The 22,030-nt window shown below is 27.6% G+C and overlaps 1 protein-coding gene across 1 annotated transcript in view; it reads right to left on the minus strand.

Moving 5' to 3' along the window:
* The window catches only part of LOC123004759 (probable G-protein coupled receptor B0563.6), a 62,550-nt gene that overhangs the window by 32,175 nt on the left and 8,345 nt on the right, over positions 1-22,030 (minus strand). Inside the window, exon 2 of the mRNA XM_044398177.1 lies at positions 7,910-8,258. Within this exon, the coding sequence (XP_044254112.1) occupies positions 7,910-8,204 (295 nt within the window). The 5' untranslated portion in view covers positions 8,205-8,258. The remainder of the gene's footprint in view (positions 1-7,909; positions 8,259-22,030) is intronic.

The raw sequence follows: 22,030 nt of genomic DNA on the forward strand, positions 1-22,030 counted from the left end.
GTCTATCAAGCAAGCCTAGAAATGTCACAATGACAAATAATAAATGTCAAAATAATTTTTATGTAAATTGTAACAGCAAATCGTGGTGAACGATCTGTATAAATAAATACAAACTACATCTCATTTTAGGGTGTTTTAATTCAATTTGCTTAGATCAATATTTTAATTTTTATAAATTGTTTTTTGACATCTACCTGACATACGAACTGCCAGGCGACATACGTCCTCAACTAGTACGCCTACTTGATAGAAAGACTTTTTGATTGTAATGTTTGTCATCAAAAACTTTGTTTTTTTTCTCGAGGGCTCCGGTTATCTGATTTAGAGATGCAGCCTCAATGTTAGGTGGAGTTCGAGATTATAATAAATTTCTCACCGAGGTTTTTGTATTTTATTCACAACTATATTTTGTTTAAATAATAAAATATTTTGTAAAAAAGGTGTTTTTGACAGTTGATAGACTTGTAACGCTGGTAATTACATAAATCATTTCCTAACCGTCTGTTTTTGATATTGCACAGCTTTTGACAGTTTATTATCATATTATCAAATTTAGAAAATGGTACAGTCCTTTAATAGGCTTTAATTATGACTGCTTTTTCCTTAATTTTGTTTTGGAAATGTAAAAAGCGTGTTACGAAGATTTATTTCTCATACCAAAAATAAACTTACAGCCGGTTTTTCAGTTTATATTTCACTTTTAACTTTAAGTTTACTTTTAGTTGAAAAGTAGTGGTCGTTTCTCAATTCAAAATTAACCGCAAATCTGAATAAACTATGGTTATATTTAACCATCACATTGTCATTTAACTTTTTCAAATAAAAGATGGGCATATTAACAGTAAGTTAATGGACGTTTTGTTAATGTTTTCAGCAATGAAGCAATAAGAAGCCAAAGTCCAAAGATTGTCAGAAACGTATTTAATCCCTATTCAATTTAAAAAAAAAAAGAACTTGAAGGAATTTTATAGATTGTGGCTTTCAAAATCTACTGCAGAAGATTTCAATGAAGAAGTTGATATAATATCAACTGGTAATTACACATTATTTAGTTTTATAACAGTAAAATCATTCCATAAAATTATTATAAAATTATTATCTCCAGAAAATTAGTTGCTATTGGCTCTATGACTTTACGCATCAAAAAATCCCAAAAAACATTTATAAACATAACAAAAAAAACGTTTTAGTTAATTTGATTGTTAATTTGTTCTCCCTTTCTTCACGAAGTTTGGTATGTGCTGTTTTCTTTTGAAATGATCGCTAGTTAGAGAAAGATGTGATAGGGAAGTCGATGTCGATGATTCATTATCGAAATTGAATTCTCTTAGCGTGGTTGAGAATTCCAAAGTTTCTAAAATAGGTAATAATGAGGTAATGAAAAAAACAAACATTAGTAAAGGCTGTTTTTTAACGGAAATCGTCACGTCAATGTTTTAGTAAAAAAAATGATAGTGGTTTATTTCCATAGCCACAAGTTTTGTCTGTTTTTTGTTTTTTTTCCCTAAAAATTTTGGTAAAAATTATAATTGTTTCAGTAAATTATAGTAAAATCATTTTGTTCGTCTCAGTAAGACAAATTAAATGCACTAAAAAAATTCAAAAAGTCCACACACTTTGAACTAAATAATTTTTTTTCTAATTTAAATAAATTTAAAATACTTTCATTTTAAAAAATCATTACTCATTAACTATTAGGCCTATTTCCTTCAAATAAAGACCATTCTAAAGGCATGGACTTGCCCTTTAGAATGATATGAAATTTGAAATTGAATATTGGCAAACTTTTCTTCTAACAGTGTTTGAAGAAATTCGAAGTAAATCGAAATAATCTAAGAAAAACCCTACGAGTAATTTTTTTTTCATCATCATAGTTGTAATCCAAATTTTTAAAAGAATATAACGACTAGTTTTCAAGATATGATTTTTTGAAGTTAAGGTTTGCTAATCAAGCATAGCTCCTTATGGGAGAAATGCATGTTAATGTTACTTAAAATTGCATTTTTATAAAAGTATTTGTTTTAAGACTCTTCTTTTGCTTAAAAATTGTGAATTGCACCTTCTTTGTTCTAATTAGAATAAACAAAAACTGTTACTTTACTTAAAACAAACAAAGAGTACCTGCGTACTAATTAAAGCAAATAAAGAGTTTTTTTTGTTCTAAAAATGATCACTGATCATTGAGCAAAAAGGATCTAAAAGTTTAAAGCAGTAGCATTAAATATAAGGGCAAATCCATCCTTTTATTTGAAGGAAATCGGCGTAATAGTTATTGAGTAATGATTTTTTAAAGTTAAAGTATATTAAATTCATTGAAATTAGAAAAAAATTATTTAGTTCAAAGTGAGACGAACAAAATAATAACAAATTTGTCAAGTTGTCACGACATGACTTTTTTTGTCGCCCTGTGTAATAGAGATATTAGATCCCAAAATCTTAGGTGGTACACCCTGTACACCTAATAGGAGTATAGTTTATTAATGGATTTTTTTTCACATTTTGATTAATGACCATTCCATTTTCTTGTACTTTCCGCTTTGCACATTAGAACATCAGATCTAATAAGGACAGGGTTGTAATAGGTGCCTATGTTGGCTGTTCTATGTTCCACAAATAACTTTTTCTTGCTCTACTGCACTAATTCCTAATTAACAAGACCATATAATAAACTGCGAGCGAAATACCAAACGCAAAAAACAAATTGCATGTTTTGTTTCCCTATTCCAGAAAATTCAGATTATAAAAATCCTAAATTGTCGGTATAAATTAGTAATCAAATAAATAGCTTTATGTCGAAATAATAATTTATTGTGTAAGGCCAGGTGACACAAAATTTGGTAGTTCATTTAATTTTCAGGGTGTCAGTCATAAAGCTGTCACCTCAACTGGTTGAGAGGGTTAATTGCTCTGTGGTCATGCTGGTGTCACAACAAAGGATGTACTCATGATTTACAGTCTAGAATGAATGATTGAATACTTCATTTCTTTTATCATTCATCATTTTATCATTCTTATTATAGAACAAGAATAAAATTACCAAGCTGCTTAGAAAAAAATACCTATAGATTGGCCGAATAATTTTGCACACAATATTTTAGAAGTTTTTAGATACACTGAGTTTTTAAACGATGTTAATTGGCTGTAATCGTCGTTCAAAAAGGAAAAATTTTCAAAATTGTAAAACTTTAAATGTGTTTTTCTACGAAACTATAAGACTTAGATAAAAAAAACTAAAAATCATTAAAATTTGCTTTAAATTATCTTTACATGGCGCAAACCGGAAGTCGCTCCGGGTTATGTTTTAGTTTTTTTTCATAAAAAAGTCATATCTCAAAAACTATGAGTCCTGGGTCAAAACGGTTTGAACAAACGTATTCTCAGGTTATTTTTACATACAGTACTAGTTTTTCATATAAATACAAAAATGATTTTTTGGCCAGAATCGGATATAGATAGTACTCATGCTTCTAGCCTTAAACTTAAATTTATTACTCAATATTTCAAAAACTATACATCGTAGAGTATTTTAACTTGTTGCATCGTGTTCAGCGGGTAATTTTACGTCGAGAAAACCATATTTTAAGCGTTTTTACGACTTAAGATATATTGACTATTTTTACGAAATATTTATCGAGAAAATTTCTGATAAAGTCAAAAATATCGAGAATTTAAATCCGACTATAACTTCAAAACTACTACGAATTTTGCAGTTTAATTGACGCAAATCGATTCCCCGGAACATTTTACATATGTCTATGTCAAAATAATTGAGGTTTGCTGCAATTTACAACATAAAAAAAGGAAAAATTTGTTAACAGAAAGTATGAATCCCAAACAATTAAATCTGAACAAAACAACAGTTTTCAAATTGACCTTTGCCAATTGGTCCAATATTTGACTTAAGAAATAAATAACAATTTTAATGTAATTAATATTCAATGTGTTAAGAAACTGTGTTAAATCATTAAGACACTAAATCATATAACACAGTTTCCCAAGGTATTATGTAACTAATGTCTGAAGATGTAACGATTCCGAAACGTTACGAACAAACAATAAAACTGTCCACTTTTCTTCAATTTTGCAATTATTCCACGAATAAATCAACAATTTCATGTCAAGAGTGAGAATTTTTGCTTTCTATTATTAAAAATTATTTCGGAATTATTAGATTCACTAATGATCTTGGAGATTTTTTTGTTGACTGTTTAGTTCTAAGTGAAATAGCGTCATCTAGAGATGCGTCATGCTATCACAATTATTTTACGTGTACTTGTCATTGACATCTAATAAGAAAGATATATATATCTGATTTTTTTTCAAGATTTGTAAAAAGAAATGAAAAATTTTGTTAGGATTCATCATTGTTTTTCTGTGTTGCTAACCATTGTCTTTAATTTACAATTAATTTAATTAATTTACAAATTTCTTTAACAGTAATTAACAAATACTCAAAAATTAAGTTATGAATAAGTACACCAAAAGAAGCATTTAACTTTTTTCTTACAAATGCCCAAATGCAACTTCGTTCTACATAATTACAAATAACAAAGTTATCGATTTTGGAAAAGACAAACTCATAAATTTCCAAAAAATCAAAACATTTCAAATCCGCCAAACCATATTAAATTTTTATTTAAAATAATAAAGTTGATACTCGGTATAACAGGAAGTAATGCCATAGCCACCATAGCATGCAGCAAACGATGTAATTGTAGATAAACTTTAACACTTACAGTTTCCATTACTGTAATAGTTATTTACATACTAAGTGCGGAAAGACAATTTTCCCGCGTGAATGTTATTGCGTCAACGCGAGAAAATTATTCTCGCAAGAAGTGTGTCTATTTTTTTTTAAACGAAGCAAAAATATTAACAAAAATGTATGTTTGTGAAAAGTTAAATAATTCTAAAAAATGAATAAAACACTCAATTTTTTATTTTCGCATATCATAAATTGATAAATGGTCTATTTAAAAAAATAAAGAGTTAATGCCTACAATTTAAATTAAAAGATATTTAACTTTAAATGTTAATTCGAAATAGTTAGAAATAACTTCAGGCGATGCACTAGTTTAGCATTTATCAATTTCCTATACACATTTTTAACATTTTAAAGGACTTTATCGTGCCGATGATTTTGAAATTTGGTATAGGGGCCTAAAAGCTGATTCTAAACAACTTTTCTTAATTACTTTTATCATATAAATAACTGTCTCTTTTGAATTATTGAAATAATGACAAAAAACGGATATTAGCACTTTATTTTCATCGTTAATCAAGTAGACTTTGGAAAATGGTCAATTATTCTCCAATCTTGACATTTTAATTAAATATTTAATTATGGTTTATTATACTAACAAAGTTGTAGATGTATTTATAATTTATGGCCGAAACGACAAAATAATTCAAAGGACCAGTCGCGCCTTCAATATAAATATTCAGTTATAATACGAGTAGTCAAAAATTGTCCGATATTTTTATGAATGGTCATCGTTTTGTGAACACCATGAGTGCGCAGCACGCATACGTAAACAACAAGATCTAAGGTTGAGTTATTCGTCAATTCACAAAAACATTTATTTTTAGTTTCAGAAATTATCTATTATTATAACACGAAATTGATGGATTACAAACAAGATGTATCCAAAAAAAATACTGTCGGAAGATTTTCTTAATACTTGTGAACATTTGTATTAATTGGTAAACGATGGAAATAAAAAGTTAATATCCGCTTTTGTGAAATATAGGTAAGGACATTTCAATTAAAGTCCCCATAAAATCGATGTTCTTTTGAATGCCATTGAGAAAATAGGTGCATCTTGGTATAGTAGTAATTTGGGTTAAATCGCCTTATTTTGACCTGGAAAATCACAGTTTTTTGTTCCCATCTATTTGTTACACCCTGTATATTCAACAACAAACATTGATTTCGGCAGACAATAACAATTTTGTTAAACAGAAATCCGTTATTTTCGGTTTAGTAGACAGTAAACAGTACAAATTTTGGGAGGGTGGTTCACTGTCAAAAAATTCAATGTAAAAACCAGTGTTCATAAAATATTTAAGTCCAAAATACATATTAAACAAATTATTCATACAGTAAATAAAAAAAATACAAAATCGGAAAAAACCAAAGACACGTTTGTGTAAAATGTTTGTTGCTAAAACATGTTTAAACAAACTAAAATAAAAGCAAAATAATTTTATCCTAAAAATTTCGTCAAAAAGTGAGTAACAGGTTCGCAGAAGCGAAAAGAGGTACTTAACACGCCCAATCTCAAACGTCTCTCTTCCAGATTCAGTTTTAGGATATTAGCAAGGGCCCCTGCGCAAGAATAATTAGCAAAGGCTGGAAGCAGTGCGCACATCGTGATCAGTCAGTTTGTTGCGCAAACCTTCACGTCTTTGCCACTCCTTGCACTGCTGTGCTCCTGATGTTTTTGAACGCTTTGCGATATTCCCGTTTTGCTTGGAAACATTTTGTTTGAAAATATTTTTTGTCCAGTTTTGCGGTGCGGACATTTTTGGACATTTCTTAATTTAAACCTTTTCTTAAGATAAGTTTTCAAATAAAAATTTTCGGAAATATTTGGTTTTATGTTTAAACATTTTAAGAAAAACATAAACTTTTTGCGATCACACGGGCTCCCCAAATTTTATAAATAGCACTAACATTTAAAAGTCATTTATTTACAAAAATCGACATAATTTCGGGTCTTTTCATGATTTTTCACTTGTAAAAATTGGGACGATAAGTGATAATGTTAATATTTTTGATTTTTTAAACAATTTAATGAATAATGTCAAATTCTATCATTTTTGTCATCGTTTCACAGCTGTGTCAGTATTTGGATAGAATTAGATAATTTTTGGTTCGATTATTTACTCAAAAAGGGAAAAAATTCTAGCCTATTAAACCACTCAATCAAATTTTGTAAAGGTCACTTGGGTTGAAAACTTTTCCAACCAGAAACCAGACAAAAATTATTTTTAGAAGAATTAAATAATTATTGTGTTCATTTAAGGCTATGATAAAATTACGAATACCTAAAGACACGATGTAAAACAAAACGTCCCCGTTTTTGATAGCGCAGTTGTTCCTTTCCCGTTTAAATTTTAAGAGCAATGAAATAAAAAAATGGCTGTATTTACATAATGGTGAGCAAAACGCAAATAAAAAAATATATATAATAAGAGATGAAAGTAATGCAAAAATTTTATTGAAAACCAGACTCACTAAAATTGGTTGCAATGGTTTTTATTCATTTTTTCTTTTTAGCAAAGCCGTTATGATTTTTCAAAAATGGTACTTTTTTTTCATAAAATTGCCCATAAATAATAAACGGTCTATGATAGATCCATAAAACATGGATATTCTCAGAATTAAAAACTCTTTCAAATAAGCACATAATATACTGAGTGTTCCATAAGAAAATTTATAACTTTGTTGCGCCACCCTATATAAAAATTACCTAAAATGACGAAAATATTTTTGGACCATAGAAAAAATGAATGTCTATCGTCCAAAAGAAACCGCATTTCGTTATCTTCTTTACTGTCAAAGTAATCAAAGAAATACGGAGCTCTCGTAAAAAATTAGTCGTTCATTTTTCGCTTATTAAGAATGTAAAGCTCAACATTTCTGCATTTTGTCCAAGCAATTAGTAGACTAGTTGAATTTAAATTCATTTAAATCGATTTGAAACTGAGACGGTAAAACGCTCTAAGCGCCCTCATTTTTACTCCGCTGTACTATTTTTTTGGGTCCAAAAAATCGAGCAATTTTGTATCTCGTTTCCTGTCCTTGTAGTCCTCTGTAGATAAATACAAATGGGCCTGGATATTTAACAACAAAAATCATAAGTTCAGAAACAATGAGAAAATTCAAGTTTTAAGTTTTACAAACCTCTCATGTAGATGTATGCCGTTCCTCGCATATTTCTCCTAGTTAGCACAATCAGATTGAAGATATTTCCTACTATACCCAAAAAGCAAATAAAAGGTAGAGCTACTCCGTAAGAGTAAAGTCTGAGAACTTCAATCCGGGGGTCTTCCGATAGTGGGATTGTTCCCAACATCGGTGATGGGATCGAAGAAATATTGTTCCACATACAAGGAGAACAATCTGTCGTGCTACCATTGAAGCACAAGGTTACAGGACTAGGTGATTCACTGGAGTACAAGAGAGACATCCTTCCCATTTATCAACAGGATTCAATGATGATTAACATTACGTCGCGGTGATTTATTAGCACCTGCAACAGAAAAATGTATTTAGATGACTTGGAATAAACAAGTTTTCGTTGACAGGTTAATTATGAGAGCATTCGACCTTAGACATTCTGAATGAAATATGTGAATAAATACTTTCCTTTGAATCACTTACATCTGGACGAAGTTCTGTGAGAAACAACCAAATGACTACCGAGAGTGCCGTAAAATAACAATAAGGCGCTTCATAATTTAAGTAAGTAATTTATTTGACGTGAAATTACAGTTGATGAATTTTACCTAAAAAAATACTAGATTTACTTTTTTCTTAAAGTTATTACTGTTTCACATGCAGAATGTCCTTACTAGTTAAGTATTTTATTAATTATATTATCCTTATACACTAAAATAAAAAATACATATTTAATATTAAAACTGACACTATTTAATATAAAGCTATTAAACAAAGGCGTTGATTGAAAGTAATAAAAAGTCTGTCCAATGGCAAAAAATGGGCGTTGAGGCCGCGCTCCAATGGAATCTGTACCTATACCTACTTTGGTTTGAAACCTTGATAAATCTTTGTATACAAAAAATTACGTTTATGTTTTATGGGTTGTATAATAATAAATGCGTAATTGTTTACTTTTGATTGTAATTTTTTCTAAAAACTAGACCAAAATTATGACATTTTATACGCAAATATAATACTATTTATTTGAAAAAATAAAGATCTAAATTTGGGTTAGATAGTTATTTTTAATCTTTACAAATTTGCAACAACATTAACATTACAATAACTCCATTATTTCTTCAATACTTCGAATAAAAAACACAAGGATTCATTTTATCCTCTATTAATTATTCTCTATTATTTTTTTTGCTTTGAGAAAACCCCTTGACAATTTCCCGTATATCTGTTCAAAGTTGTTTTGGGTGAAGTTTTAAAAACTGACTTCTTCTTGCAAATTCATAATCTTTTGGAGAAGTGTACCTCCAGGCAATACAATAACATACTGTAACTTCAGACCATCTTAGGTTTTTTATGGAATAATTATAAATTTTTTTAAATCAAAATCATGAGTATCACCTACTTTTAAATCGCTTTGTTGATCAAAATCAAATCGAAATGGACTTGAATCTTGAAATTATACTGGGTGTTTCGTTTTTATTTACAAATTTGAACAGGTGATAGAATATTCAATTTTAAGACAAAAGTTTCCTATGAACATGTCTCGAAAAATATTATCTAAGGGAGCTACATCCTTTGAAAGGAGTGCGTTCTTTAATAGGGTTTTCCCACTACTTCAGAAAAGATACTCGTAAAATTACAAAAGTTGGTACAGGTGATAACCTTTAAACACCTGAACGAATTCAAAGATCGAAATTTTCATTTAGGGGTATCCTAAACTGCAGGAGTTTAGAGTAAAGCGAATTTAATTTTAATTTTTTATGCAGTGCAGGATCTGTACCAAATATTAAAATGATGTTATTCAAAAAGGGTAAGTTGCATTAAAAAACGCAAGAGAGCTCTTTTTGTGATAAACTATAGATACAATTTAAAATTTTGTTGCTGAAAATGGTAAGAAATTAACAGTTAGTTAGTTAGTTAGAGTACTTTTTATCCTAAACAAAAAAAATGAAGGCGTTTGTTAAAAGTTCAATAACTTAGAAAATTTAAATGGAACAACCTATTTATTGTTTTTGCATTTAAAAGATTATTACAAAAAGTGCACAGTTGCACAAGAGATGAAAGAAATATCACTTAATAATCACATTTGTGTTATATTTTTACAATAAAATAATTTGAATTTCAGTATTTATAACGACTTTTACAATCTCTGGAACTTCTTAATTTATTATTTTTTACAAATGCAAAACACTAAAAAATTGCTACAACTTTATATTCTGTATTTTCTTCTTTACAGAAGTAAGAATAGATTTGTTCTAACTGTCTTAGTTTTTGTGTAATAAATTTTTAAAAACTGCATGTTTTCGTCAAAAAAAAACGTCTTATTTCTAAAACTAAGCGAAATAATAAAAGTTTAGCGTAAAAACATTGTTTTAAAAGCCTACATCCAAAAATGCCAAGAAACATACGGTGTTTCATTTAAAAAAACACAAGTTGGTATCGTAACGTATTTTTGGGACATTTTAGGTGGTGCACTAAATCAGTATCTATCAATGTCCTATATAATTTTTTTAAATTTTAACATTTAAAAGTCACTAATGGGTTTTTTCAACTTGCTGGGACACCTGTATGTCAACAATTATCACATTTAATTTCCTGCAAATTTTCAAATTTCAACAATCAAAAACATCAATTTGTAACAGTTTATCATTCACTTAATTATCTCATCGAATTACGCTCAAGGTTATTTGTTTTCCTACTGAATAAAATTGAATTGTTTTAAACTCTAATTTGGTTTCTTTTTGGGTAAATTGACTCCACAAATCACTAGACAAAAAACTCGTACTTCGCACTCGTAGGCGGTTCAATTTACCAAGTAACGAAATTTTCGTAAAAAAGTTTTTTTAGCACTTCCAATACTTCTAATGTTTTAATTATTGAACTTAGAGTTAAGAATGGTTGAATTTTTTTATGTTTGAAGTTAAATATTTTTTTGCAAATAATAGTTGTATTAATGTTTATTCATTTTTTTTAAATTACAATATAATATAAATAACAACAACAACCATGACGATACTCAAATACTGTCAATTTTATCTAATCTGCAGCTACACGAGACTGGCTAGCTAATAGCAGACGATTGTTCCACTACATAATCTGGGACTCTGTTTATGTTTCTAGAAAGACGATTTAATAATTCTTTAGATGCATTAACATTATTGTTTTTAAAATATTAACATTAACACAAATATTTCCAGTTTCTGTGTAATGAAAAAGGGCATGGTTTTGTTAAAGCAATTAAAATATCTCAAAAACTAAACAAAATTGATCAATAAAACTTTGGCAAAGAAACATCAGCATTAAAATTTACATCCAGAAATGCAAAAAAGTATAGTGGTTTATTTAAACAACATAGATTTGTCTAGGTTTGTGTTGTAACTCATTTTTGACTTGCAGGGTGTCTAAGCGAGTTGATTTTTTTTTAATTTATTACACAAAAACTAAGACAGCTAGAACAAATTTTTTCTTACTTCTGCAAAAAAGAAAGTACAGAATTTAAAGCTGTAGCAATTTATTAGTGTTTTGCATTTGTAAAGATTAATAAATTAAGAAGTTTGTTAAAAGTTAAATAACTTAAAAATAACTTATTTTTGCATCTAATAGATTGATAAATTGTCTATCTAAATTAATAAACTTTTAATGTCTAGAATTCATAAATGAAATATTTAACATTCAATATTAATTGTAGCAACAATGCCTATCAATATCTGAGCATTGTTGATACTATAGCAATCATAGAAATACCAACACGAATCACTTATCTGCTGATTTATCTAGAGATTATGAAAGTCGTTATAAACACTAAAATTAGAATTATTTTATTATAAAAATAAAGAATAATGGATTCATTTTAACACAAATGTGATTATTAAGTGATATTTCTTCCATCTCTTGTGCAACTGTGCATTTTTGGCTACTGATACAATAGTAATTTTTTTTTAATGTTCAACGTTATATTTAACAATAGTTATTGATTATAAACACCTAAAAGTAAATAATTTTAGAAAGAAAATTTAGTAATCTTTTAAATACAAAAACAATAAATAGGGTGTTTCATTTAAATTTTTTAAGTTATTGAACTTTTAACAAACGCCTTAATTTTTTTGTTTTTGCAAATGCAACACACTAAAAAAAATTTACAACCTTATAGCTTGTAACATCTTCTTTGCGGTAGTAAAAAAAATATTTCTAGATGTCTTAGTTTTTGTGTAATAAAGTTTTAAAAAGTTCATGTTTTCGTCAAAAAAACCGTCTTATTTTTAAAACTAAGCAAAATCGACCAATAAAACTTGAGTTTAAAAACATTTTCCCGGAAATCTACATCCAAAAACGCTAAAAAACATATGGTGTTTCATTTAAAAAAACACAAGTTTGTATTGTAACTTATTTCTGAGTTGAAAATAATTTTAGGCGATGGACTAGATTAGTATCTATCAATGTCCTATATATTTTTTTTACTTTTACCATTTAAAAGTCACTAATGGACTTTTTCAACTTGCTGGGACCCCTATATGTTATACAGGATGCGCCAGAACTCGCGCCCCAGAGAAAAATACGATACCAGGAACATGTAAAAAATGTTAAAAAAATTTTATCTATAAAAATTTCGAAGTTATGAGGGTTTAAAATTTGCACTTTGACTGTATTCTGTCCAATGTTATTTGTGGCTTTTATTGGCAAAATTTTTGTCCATTTACTAAATAATAGTAATAAAACATATACAAGATCATCAGTATGATTAAATAGATATAAAAAAATGTCAAATGTCAAAAAATAAATGTCAAAWTTTTTTYACAAATACATTTTTTTACGTATTTTAYATGTTCCTGGTATCTTACCTTACTTGAAAKTTTTCTCTGGGATGCGAGWTCTGGCTTTTTTTTWKRTMYWTWAAAAAAAATCTTTTTGGTTACTTAATAATTTAGTTTTTTGTTGAGACCTATGTTATAAGTCTTATGTTTTATTTTATTTTTATTTTTTTGCCATGCAACACTTCTTCCAACCAAATCAGAATGGACGATTTTAAAGTTATTGAACCAGAAAATCTGTGAATTTATCTGTTGAATAAAAGTTTTGACATCGATTTTTTACCTGTTGAAAAGTATCTGAATATTAAAGTTGTTATGCAACTTTTTTCAACCAAAAATTTTAAATTTATCGATTTGCAAAGTTAACGAATTTATTTTTAAATCTCTGTCGCTACTTATGTTACAATTAGAGTTGTAGTCAAGAAAAAAAATGACTTTTCTATATAAGAACTTTTTCTATTGCTATTTTTTTAATTAAAAAATCGCAAGGTGGTACCTTTGTTTTCAAAATAAACATAGATATTGCAAAAAAACTATTTTATTTTTATAAATAAGGAGCAGATTTTCAAAATGCAGTTTGTCCATGGTTTTATGAATTGAGATAAAGGTTCTTAAAGTATTTTTGTAAAATGTCTAAGTACTTCAGCCTTAAAATTAGTGTCCAATTGTGTCCAATTTGTACAAATTTTTCACATTTATTGTCACTGATATAAAACATTAAAATTATTTCTTAAAAGAAGGACAAATTGCTTTTTAAAAGTCTACTCCTCAAATACTTTGATCTTAATAAGACAATAAGAATTGTTCTTGAAACGAAAAAAACGTGATTTTTTTGGTATACCTGATTTTAATTAGATAGTTCACTGATAAAATGCTAAATCTGTCAACAACTCTAACATCTTAAGTTTCAGAAATTTTTTTAAATTAATAATTTAGTTTTGTTACTGCGTATACTTTTAGTAGGTACATACCAGGTGAATAAAAAGTATGGAACCAAACATTTTTTGTTTAAACTATTTATTTTTTGAAAAAACTAATTGATGAGTGATAAAGTACTATAAAAATGTGATAATTTAACAAGAATAAAATTTTTCGAAATTTCTTTTTGTTTTTGAGTTCTACAAAAAAAATATTTTTTTAAATGGCAACCCACTATAAATCATTTTTCTCATAAAAGCTATACTCTAAGAATTATTCAAAAAAATTTTTACACATAAATTCAAATTTTGACAAAAAAAATCGCATAACTCAAAAACAAAACAAAATTTCGTTCTGAAAATACGATCACATTTTTTATATTACTTTAATTTATATTTATTATTATTTGCTGGAGGCAAATGATTAAAAATAAAACCGCTTGGTTCCATACTTTATATTCACCCTGTACATACCTACTTGAAAATCATTTTAGATGATGCAATAGGTTAGTATTTTAAAAATGTAACAAATTGTATGTATAATGAAACATGCTTTCAGATAAATTTCTGATTATTGTCTGTGATTTTAAATAGGTACATAGAGATAAAAGATAGGAAAATTTTTATGATTTATATTTTCTGTCCACATCACAAACGAGTTTTATCAAAAATTTGTTTGAAATTCTGGAGGATCTACTAGTATTAATGACCCCGTGATAAATGTGTCATGTGATGCTACAATAATTGCTATTTTTACAATTGTCACTAGTTCGAGAAAATGTTTAATTTTTTATAATGTTCTTGTTTTCAAGTAAATCATATACATATAAAAGCGCATACATAAAATAAATTGGAAATTTAATACGTATTACAAATCTCTTACATTAAACGCAATCTGATACGACGGAAGAAGCACTATAGAATATTAAGAAAATAACATTGTTCGTTTTCTTATAGGCATAGGTGTATAAATTGTCTCAGATATAATAGACCATCAATAGTTTACAAGAGGAAAAAAAAATTATCTTTGCTTTTACGCCAAAACTGCAAAGGAAAAACATTTTTTGCTATACCTGAAACGAGCAAATCTGTAATTAAAACTTCACTATTCTGATTCTGATCTAATTGCAAAAAAGATTCTTCAAAATTATACTACGAATAACATTGACATTAAAATGTTTTGAAAATTGACATTGAAAATTTACCGAACATATAATGTAAATAACTATTACTTTATTATGGTAATAATCTGATGACATAATGTTTTTCTGTTTCAAAAATTTTATTTTCCAGAACCAGAACAAACATATCAAATTATCTAATTTATAAAACAGACAATAGTATATTATGTTATTATTAGTAAAAGTGATAGTTTAGGTATGTGGCAAAGCTGAACGTGTAATTTACCGAACGCAGAGAGCCAAATAATTCAGCTGAGCTACCCACATAAACTCATTTTTACTCCAAATAACATACTATTTTAATTTTATCTGTAAACGTATTCAGATCGAGAGTAAAGAGCAACACTATAATTATCAAGTAAATGACTAAAATAATCTGGACCAAAATAATTTCGAATGTTCGAAATGTCTACCTTTCCAGAAATTCCTGAAGCAGCGAAAGAGACAACATTGGTAAATGTCATCTAAAAGTAAAAACGTTTTAGCGAAATAACAGAGTTTTAACTCCATGCTTGAAAAATAGGTAAAACTTTTACTTATACAGGGTGCGCCACAACTCGCGCCTCAGAGAAAAATGTCATGTAAGGTTCTTACCTTATCTTTACCAAGAACATGGAAAAAATGTTGAAAAAGTCTATCTATAAAAATTTCCAAGTTATGAGAGTTTAAATTTTGCACTTTGACTATTTATTTCTGTTGGAAAAATAATTTTCCAAATTTTTTGCTACAGGCTGTTAGAAGAGGAAACAAGGAAGCTGTATCGTAAATTGTAACTCTGCTTGATGTTATTTATTGGCAAAATTTTTGTACCTTTACTAATTATAAATATACATGATCATCAGTATTATTAAATAGTCAAATGTCAATTAATAAACGTCAAAATTTCTTAACAGATAGAATATTTTAAACATTTTTTTCGTGTTTTGTATCTTATCTTACTAGAAATTTTTCTCTGAAGCACGAGTTCTGATATATCCTGTATATTATTTAGTCATAGAACATAAAAGGGTCACTTTTTTGACGTTTGCAGATAAATAAAATTATTGGTAAAAACATTTTAACACTAATAATTTTTAAATTTTTTAAGCAGAAATGTCACCATTAAGACACCTAATCGTGTCCTGCATTTCATTAAAATCAACTTAAATGACACGTGTACTTACCCGCATCGGTCATGTGTGGAATAATAGCCTCTTCGTAAATTCATGAGAGCAATAAAGTTTTAATTTACTTTGAAGGTGGATCATTTTTTGAAGAGAAACAAGAAGGAAAAATTTGGCAGTACATTTATGCTATACAAGTGTGTAAGGTACCAGGAACAAGAAAAAAATGTTAAAAAAATTCAATCTATAAAAATTTAGAAGTTATGAGAGTTTCAATTTTGCATAGTTTTCCAAGTTTTTTGCTACAGGCTATTAGAAGAGAATACATGGAAACTGTATCCTAAATTGTAACTCTAATGTTGCTTGTGGCTTTTATTGGCAAAATTTTTGTATTTTTACTAAATAATTATAAAAAACATATACAAGATTTTCAATATTATTAAATAGAGACAAAAAATGTCAAATGTCAAAAAATAAATGTCAAAATTTTTTGACAAATAATTTTTTTAACATCTATTCCATGTTCCTAGTATCGTATCTTACTTGAAATTTTTCTCTAGGGCGCGAGTTTTGACATCCTATATTCTACAGGCAAAATTATTCTAAAAATTGATAAAAAGATGTTGCTGCAGTATGTTCCAAAGCAGTCAAAAAACAGTTTTTACGATACTTTTGTTTATACTCAACGAATTTTAGAATTGCAAGTTTCATTTGTGTTAGTTGTCTTCGCACCGGAAAATTAAGCCAAGTAGTGACTCAGCAAATTAGAAGCAGCAGTAAATTTTTCTAGAAAAGGGGAAATGTTATTTCTCTCAAATTGTTTATTTGAAATTGCTACAGGTTTCAGTCAATTTTTGTGCCATTTTTAGGCACTAGAAGAAAACTTTATGTTTGTTGAAAATTAAAAATTAAGATTTACTTCCATAATTTTATCATTCACTGTTTTTAATTTTTACCTATTCCACCCCATTTTGTGAAATCAAAATTTCGATTTTTTGCATGCTTTGAATTTTATTTCAAGTAGAGCCAGAAAATCGCTATAATCAATAAATAACAATAATAACAATTAATAATTAAGTAAAAATTAATATAAAATATACAGGGTGTGTCATCCAAGATACAACCCTGACGAACCTGAAACGCAGCCCATTATACAATTGTCGTTGATAAGTAGTCCAAATTACATAAATAGAAATTTGAAAAAAAAAACAAGATAATTTTTCTTTTATTACAAGTTGTAAGTCTTTTTAATGTTTTTTTTAAATAATTGTCCTTGATATCTAGATTCAATGAACTTAATCAATTATAGCTTTAGACATTCTTAATTTGTTTCAAAATATGAGAAAATTATTATGTCATTAATTAATTCGGATTAGTTTAGTCCTGAATTAAATTTTTCTTCGCTTTTTCTCAATGGATTAATGGCAAATTAAAATTTCCTTTTATTGAAAATTTTGTAAACTTTTCCCTTGGTAAAAGCAACTGATTAGTGATTATGTGACGCCACTGGAACATATTGAAGTTCCTTCAATCTTCTCGCTTAATAATATACCGCCTCAACTATAGTTTTCAATTAAAAGTCTCACAAAAATGGATCAATTTTTATTAAATTACTTGTTTCATGTAATTTTTTCAATAAAATTAGAAAAAAGTAATTTTGCGTTTTTAAAATTTAGTTAGAGTAGTCAGTAGGATCCAGCCGGAATAGTTAACAGTTTATTCGATAGTCCTCCCAAAGAATTTTAAAAAATATATTAAACTAAATGCCCGGACAACTTAGCCAAATTTCATCCATAAATAGAAATTTGAAAAAAAAAAACAAGAAAATTTTTCTTTTATTGCAAGTTGTAAGTCTTTTTAATCTTTTTTTTAATAATTGTGATCGCCAAAAAAAGGGTGTAAATTTTCTTACAATAACTATGATTAACGAAAAGGATAATTTTTATTGCAAGACTTGTTTGTTTAAAATATAACAAAAATGACGACTAATCTTCCATCCATAAGTGCACTGCTGGATTGCCTGAATCAAGATCTAATTTCGATGAAACGATTCCAAAGCGAAACGCCAATACAATTTAGAATGCAAAGTCAAGATGCTCGTATTCTTTTATGTTTAAAATTAAATAAAACCATTTTAAATGAACAATAGAAAATAATTAAATAAGTTACCTAACCATTACGAATATTTTACCCAAAGTACTTTTATAAACGGATTGCCCTATAACTTATTGCAACTAATTGGAGCTTAAGACTCCCAACGAATCTTAAACAAACCCTACCGTTCGCCACAGAAAAAGAAATAGTTTGTTATTTATGTATCAAAAGAATAAAAAACTATTTTAATATCGAAAATGGGCATTTTCATTCGAGAAATTTACATTGTTTATTTCACCTACATACAAAACTTCCTTCACAATCAATGTTTTATAATGGATTCTAGCTTACCTAGATCTTCGAGTTCAACAAAACATAAAAATGACTCAGAAGACGCTTTTTAGGCGTTATTTAACAGAAGATGAGATGAGGACGTGCGAAAGAGAAGAATATGCGTGCGGACAATGAAGATCAGCAGCAAGAAGATGATAGAAGAAACCAGTATTAAATGCCTTTATACAACAAGAAAAATGTTAAAAAAAATATCTATATAAATTTGGAAGTTATGAGTTTAAATTTTGCATTTTGACTCTATTTATTTCTGTTGGAAAAATAATTTTCCAAGTTTTTTTGTAACACTGTTTAGTGTTATTTGTGGCTTTCATTGGCAAAAGTAAGTTTTGTCCTTTTACTAAATAATTATTAAAAAACATATACGAGATCATCAGTATCATTAAATAGATATAAGAATATGTCTCAAACGTAAAAAAATATGTCAAAAGTTTTTGACAGATAGAATTTTTTCAGTACTATGGGGGACTACCCAATTACTCCCTTTCAAGGAAGTGCACAAATTTTATTTTATTATTTTATTACATATTAATTGCTACTAAAGCCCACACTTGATACACAAATAAACTCGTGCTGTATAGAAAATTGTTCAAAAGTTTTTTATGGTAAAACACTTTAAAATTTAAATTTTGTACTTAATAATAAAAAACTTTGAAAAGACACATCTTTTATATGCAAAGCATGTAATGTACAATTATGTGTGTAGAACTGTGTTTTTTTAATGAAACACCAAATGTTTTTTAGCGTTTTTGGATGTAGATTTTTATGATAATGTTTTTAAAGTAAACTTTTATTGGTCGATTTTGCTTAGTTTTAAAAATAAGACGGTTTTTTTGACGAAAACCTGCACTTTTTAAAAAATTATTACACAAAAACTAAGACATTTAGAAACATATTTTTCTTCTACCGCAAAGAAGAAGGTACAAGCTTTCGCAGCAAATGCGAAACACTAAAAAAATTGCTACAGCTTTAAATTCTGTACTTTCTTCTTTGCAGAAGTAAGAAAAAATTTGTTCTAGCTGTCTAAATTTCTATGTAATGAATTTTTAAAAAGTTCGTGTTTTCGTCAAAAAAAATCTTCTTATTTCTAAAACTAAGCGAAATCGACTAATAAAAGTTTAGCGTAAAAACATTGTTTTAAAAATGCAAAGAAACATATGGTGTTTCATTTAAAAAAACACAAGTTTGTATCGTAACTTATTTTTGGGACATGCTGTATGGTTGATACTAGATTAGTATCTATCAATGTCCTATACAATTTTTTTTTAATTTTACCATTTAAACGTCACTAATGAACTTTTTCAACTCGCTGGGACGCCCTGTATATAGTTGTTTAATTTAGATTTTGTTATCCAAGTTTGTTTTTAGTGTATTTTCTTTTGAACAAAATATTATATTACTACAGTACTGCTTTCTTTAGTATTTGTAGAATTACAAAAAAACGCACATGCACGTCCTTAAATAAGCTCTTATTTAAAAAAAATGTACATACCTACTATAGTAGGTAAAAAGTAAAATACTATATTATACTAGAGGTAGAGAAGAGATTTTTTATAGCCGAGCTGTTTATTTAAAAATTTAAATAATAAATGCGATGCTATAAAAATCTTCTCTACCTTATTTTATTTCATTTCTTTCACTACTAGCATATTTATTACCCAGAAATACAACGGTGAAAAATTTACCTAACCCTAGGTAATGGACATGTTGCCTCAGTACGTTGCCTTAACGTGGTAAGACAATAATTGATGAGGATTTTTTATCTTTTACAAGAGTCTTTTCACCTATTCGGAGACATAATGTATAAAAAAACTAGTTTAAAAACACTTTACAAAATGTACCTAAAATTTACGACAAAACCAAATTATTTTCATCTTCCGACTCATCACTTTTACTGGAGCTACAACCTGTATTAGGGTGGATAATTAATTGTGGAACGTCATCTTGAAGAATGTCGGCTTTCCACATGTCATTTTCAACTTTTTTCATGTGATTGACATAATTTTGCCAATTATTTATCAGACGTTACAATCGCAAACGCATCATTTTAGCACTTATGCCTTTTCTTAATCTTGTTCACAAAAAAATCGCTTCCTTAATTACAAGTGAAATTTAAGAAAACTAAAAATTGTGAGTTTATTAGTACTTTCTGTTAATAACCTCATTCTCACTCAAATATTCATGGATTACTAATGAATGACTGTTTTATTGTTGTAGGATTACCTAAAACTGTCTAATAAGACAACAAAAACCATAGCATTTGTAATTTTACTCATTAACTAAAATTCTAACTTGAGATATTTTATTGTAATAACGGTTTCTTTTGAATTCTATTTAATTTTTTTATTTACCTAAAATACATTTTTTTTAATTTGACATTTGAAGTTAAAAATTGTTTAAAAATAATAAACTAAAAAAAACGAATATTATTCACACACATTTTACGGCGTCCTGGATAAATAATAGTAATTACTATACAAGTAATGTTATTACACTTTTTAAGTTAGGAAAGAAAAATTTCAAAAAAAATGAGCGCCCACGGGCACATGTTTTTTTTTATTCTCAAGTTACGAGTATTGTAACACGGTTTATTTTATCCTCTCAAAACAAGAGAAAATATTAATTATTTTTGGATATTTGATACCTCGATGTCACATTTGATATTTATCAAAGCAACTTCAAATAAATCACTTTTAAATTGTTTTCTAGTATTCTCTCATGTTCAATTTACATTAAAAGCGGTATGAATTCCTAACTTTGTATACCTAAATAAATGACAATAAAAATTGATACTCCTATGCTATTTTTTCATAATTAATTTTCCAATATCACGTTGTTTTTCTACACCTTTTTCAAGTGTAATTCAGAAACCATCACATGTAATTCAAATTAGTCAATTTAGTTTCAGAAAGCGTAAATTGAAATTTAGATTAGTCAATTGTCTTTCATAAAGCAACAATTGTAATTCAGAAGAGTAAAATGAGTTTCAGAAACTATGAGATGTAATTCAGATTAGTTAATTTAATTTCAGAAAGCATAAATTGGAATTCAGATTAGTCAATTGTACTTCATAAAGTAATAATTGTAATTCAGAAACCATTACATGTAATTCAGAAAAGTAAATAAAATCAATTTCATGTTACATGTAATCCAGAAAATATCAATTGTAATTCAGATGAGTAAGTTACTGTTATCTCAAAATAAAGTTTACATACATAAACACGAATTATTTTATTTTCAGAATTAAGGAATTACACATAAACTTGCCATTTTGCAAAATAAATAAGATATTTTATTTTCAAAGAAATTTTGGTAATATAATTTTTAAATGAAAATAACGAATTCTGAACTACAATTGACGAATTTTCAATTACAAAGGACAAATTCTGAATTATAAGTAACACTTTCTGAAATGCAATTGACTAATCTGAATTTCAATTTACGCTTTCTGAAGTTAAATTAATTAAGCTGAATTACATCGGATAGTTTCTGAAATTCAATTTACGGTTCTGAATTACAATTAATACATTCTGAAATACAATTGATTAAGCTAAATTACAATTTACGTTTTCTGAAATACACTTGAAAAAGGTGTAAAATTAGATGATATAAGACTATTCTATATTTAGTGAAGCAATAGTATATTAAAGAACAAGTGTTACAAACACTC

The sequence above is a fragment of the Tribolium madens genome, unplaced genomic scaffold (assembly GCF_015345945.1).
Source record: "Tribolium madens isolate multiple individuals breed KSU strain unplaced genomic scaffold, Tmad_KSU_1.1 Scaffold_11;HRSCAF=98;Tcas5.2_LG3b, whole genome shotgun sequence".
Classification (NCBI taxonomy): domain Eukaryota; kingdom Metazoa; phylum Arthropoda; class Insecta; order Coleoptera; family Tenebrionidae; genus Tribolium; species Tribolium madens.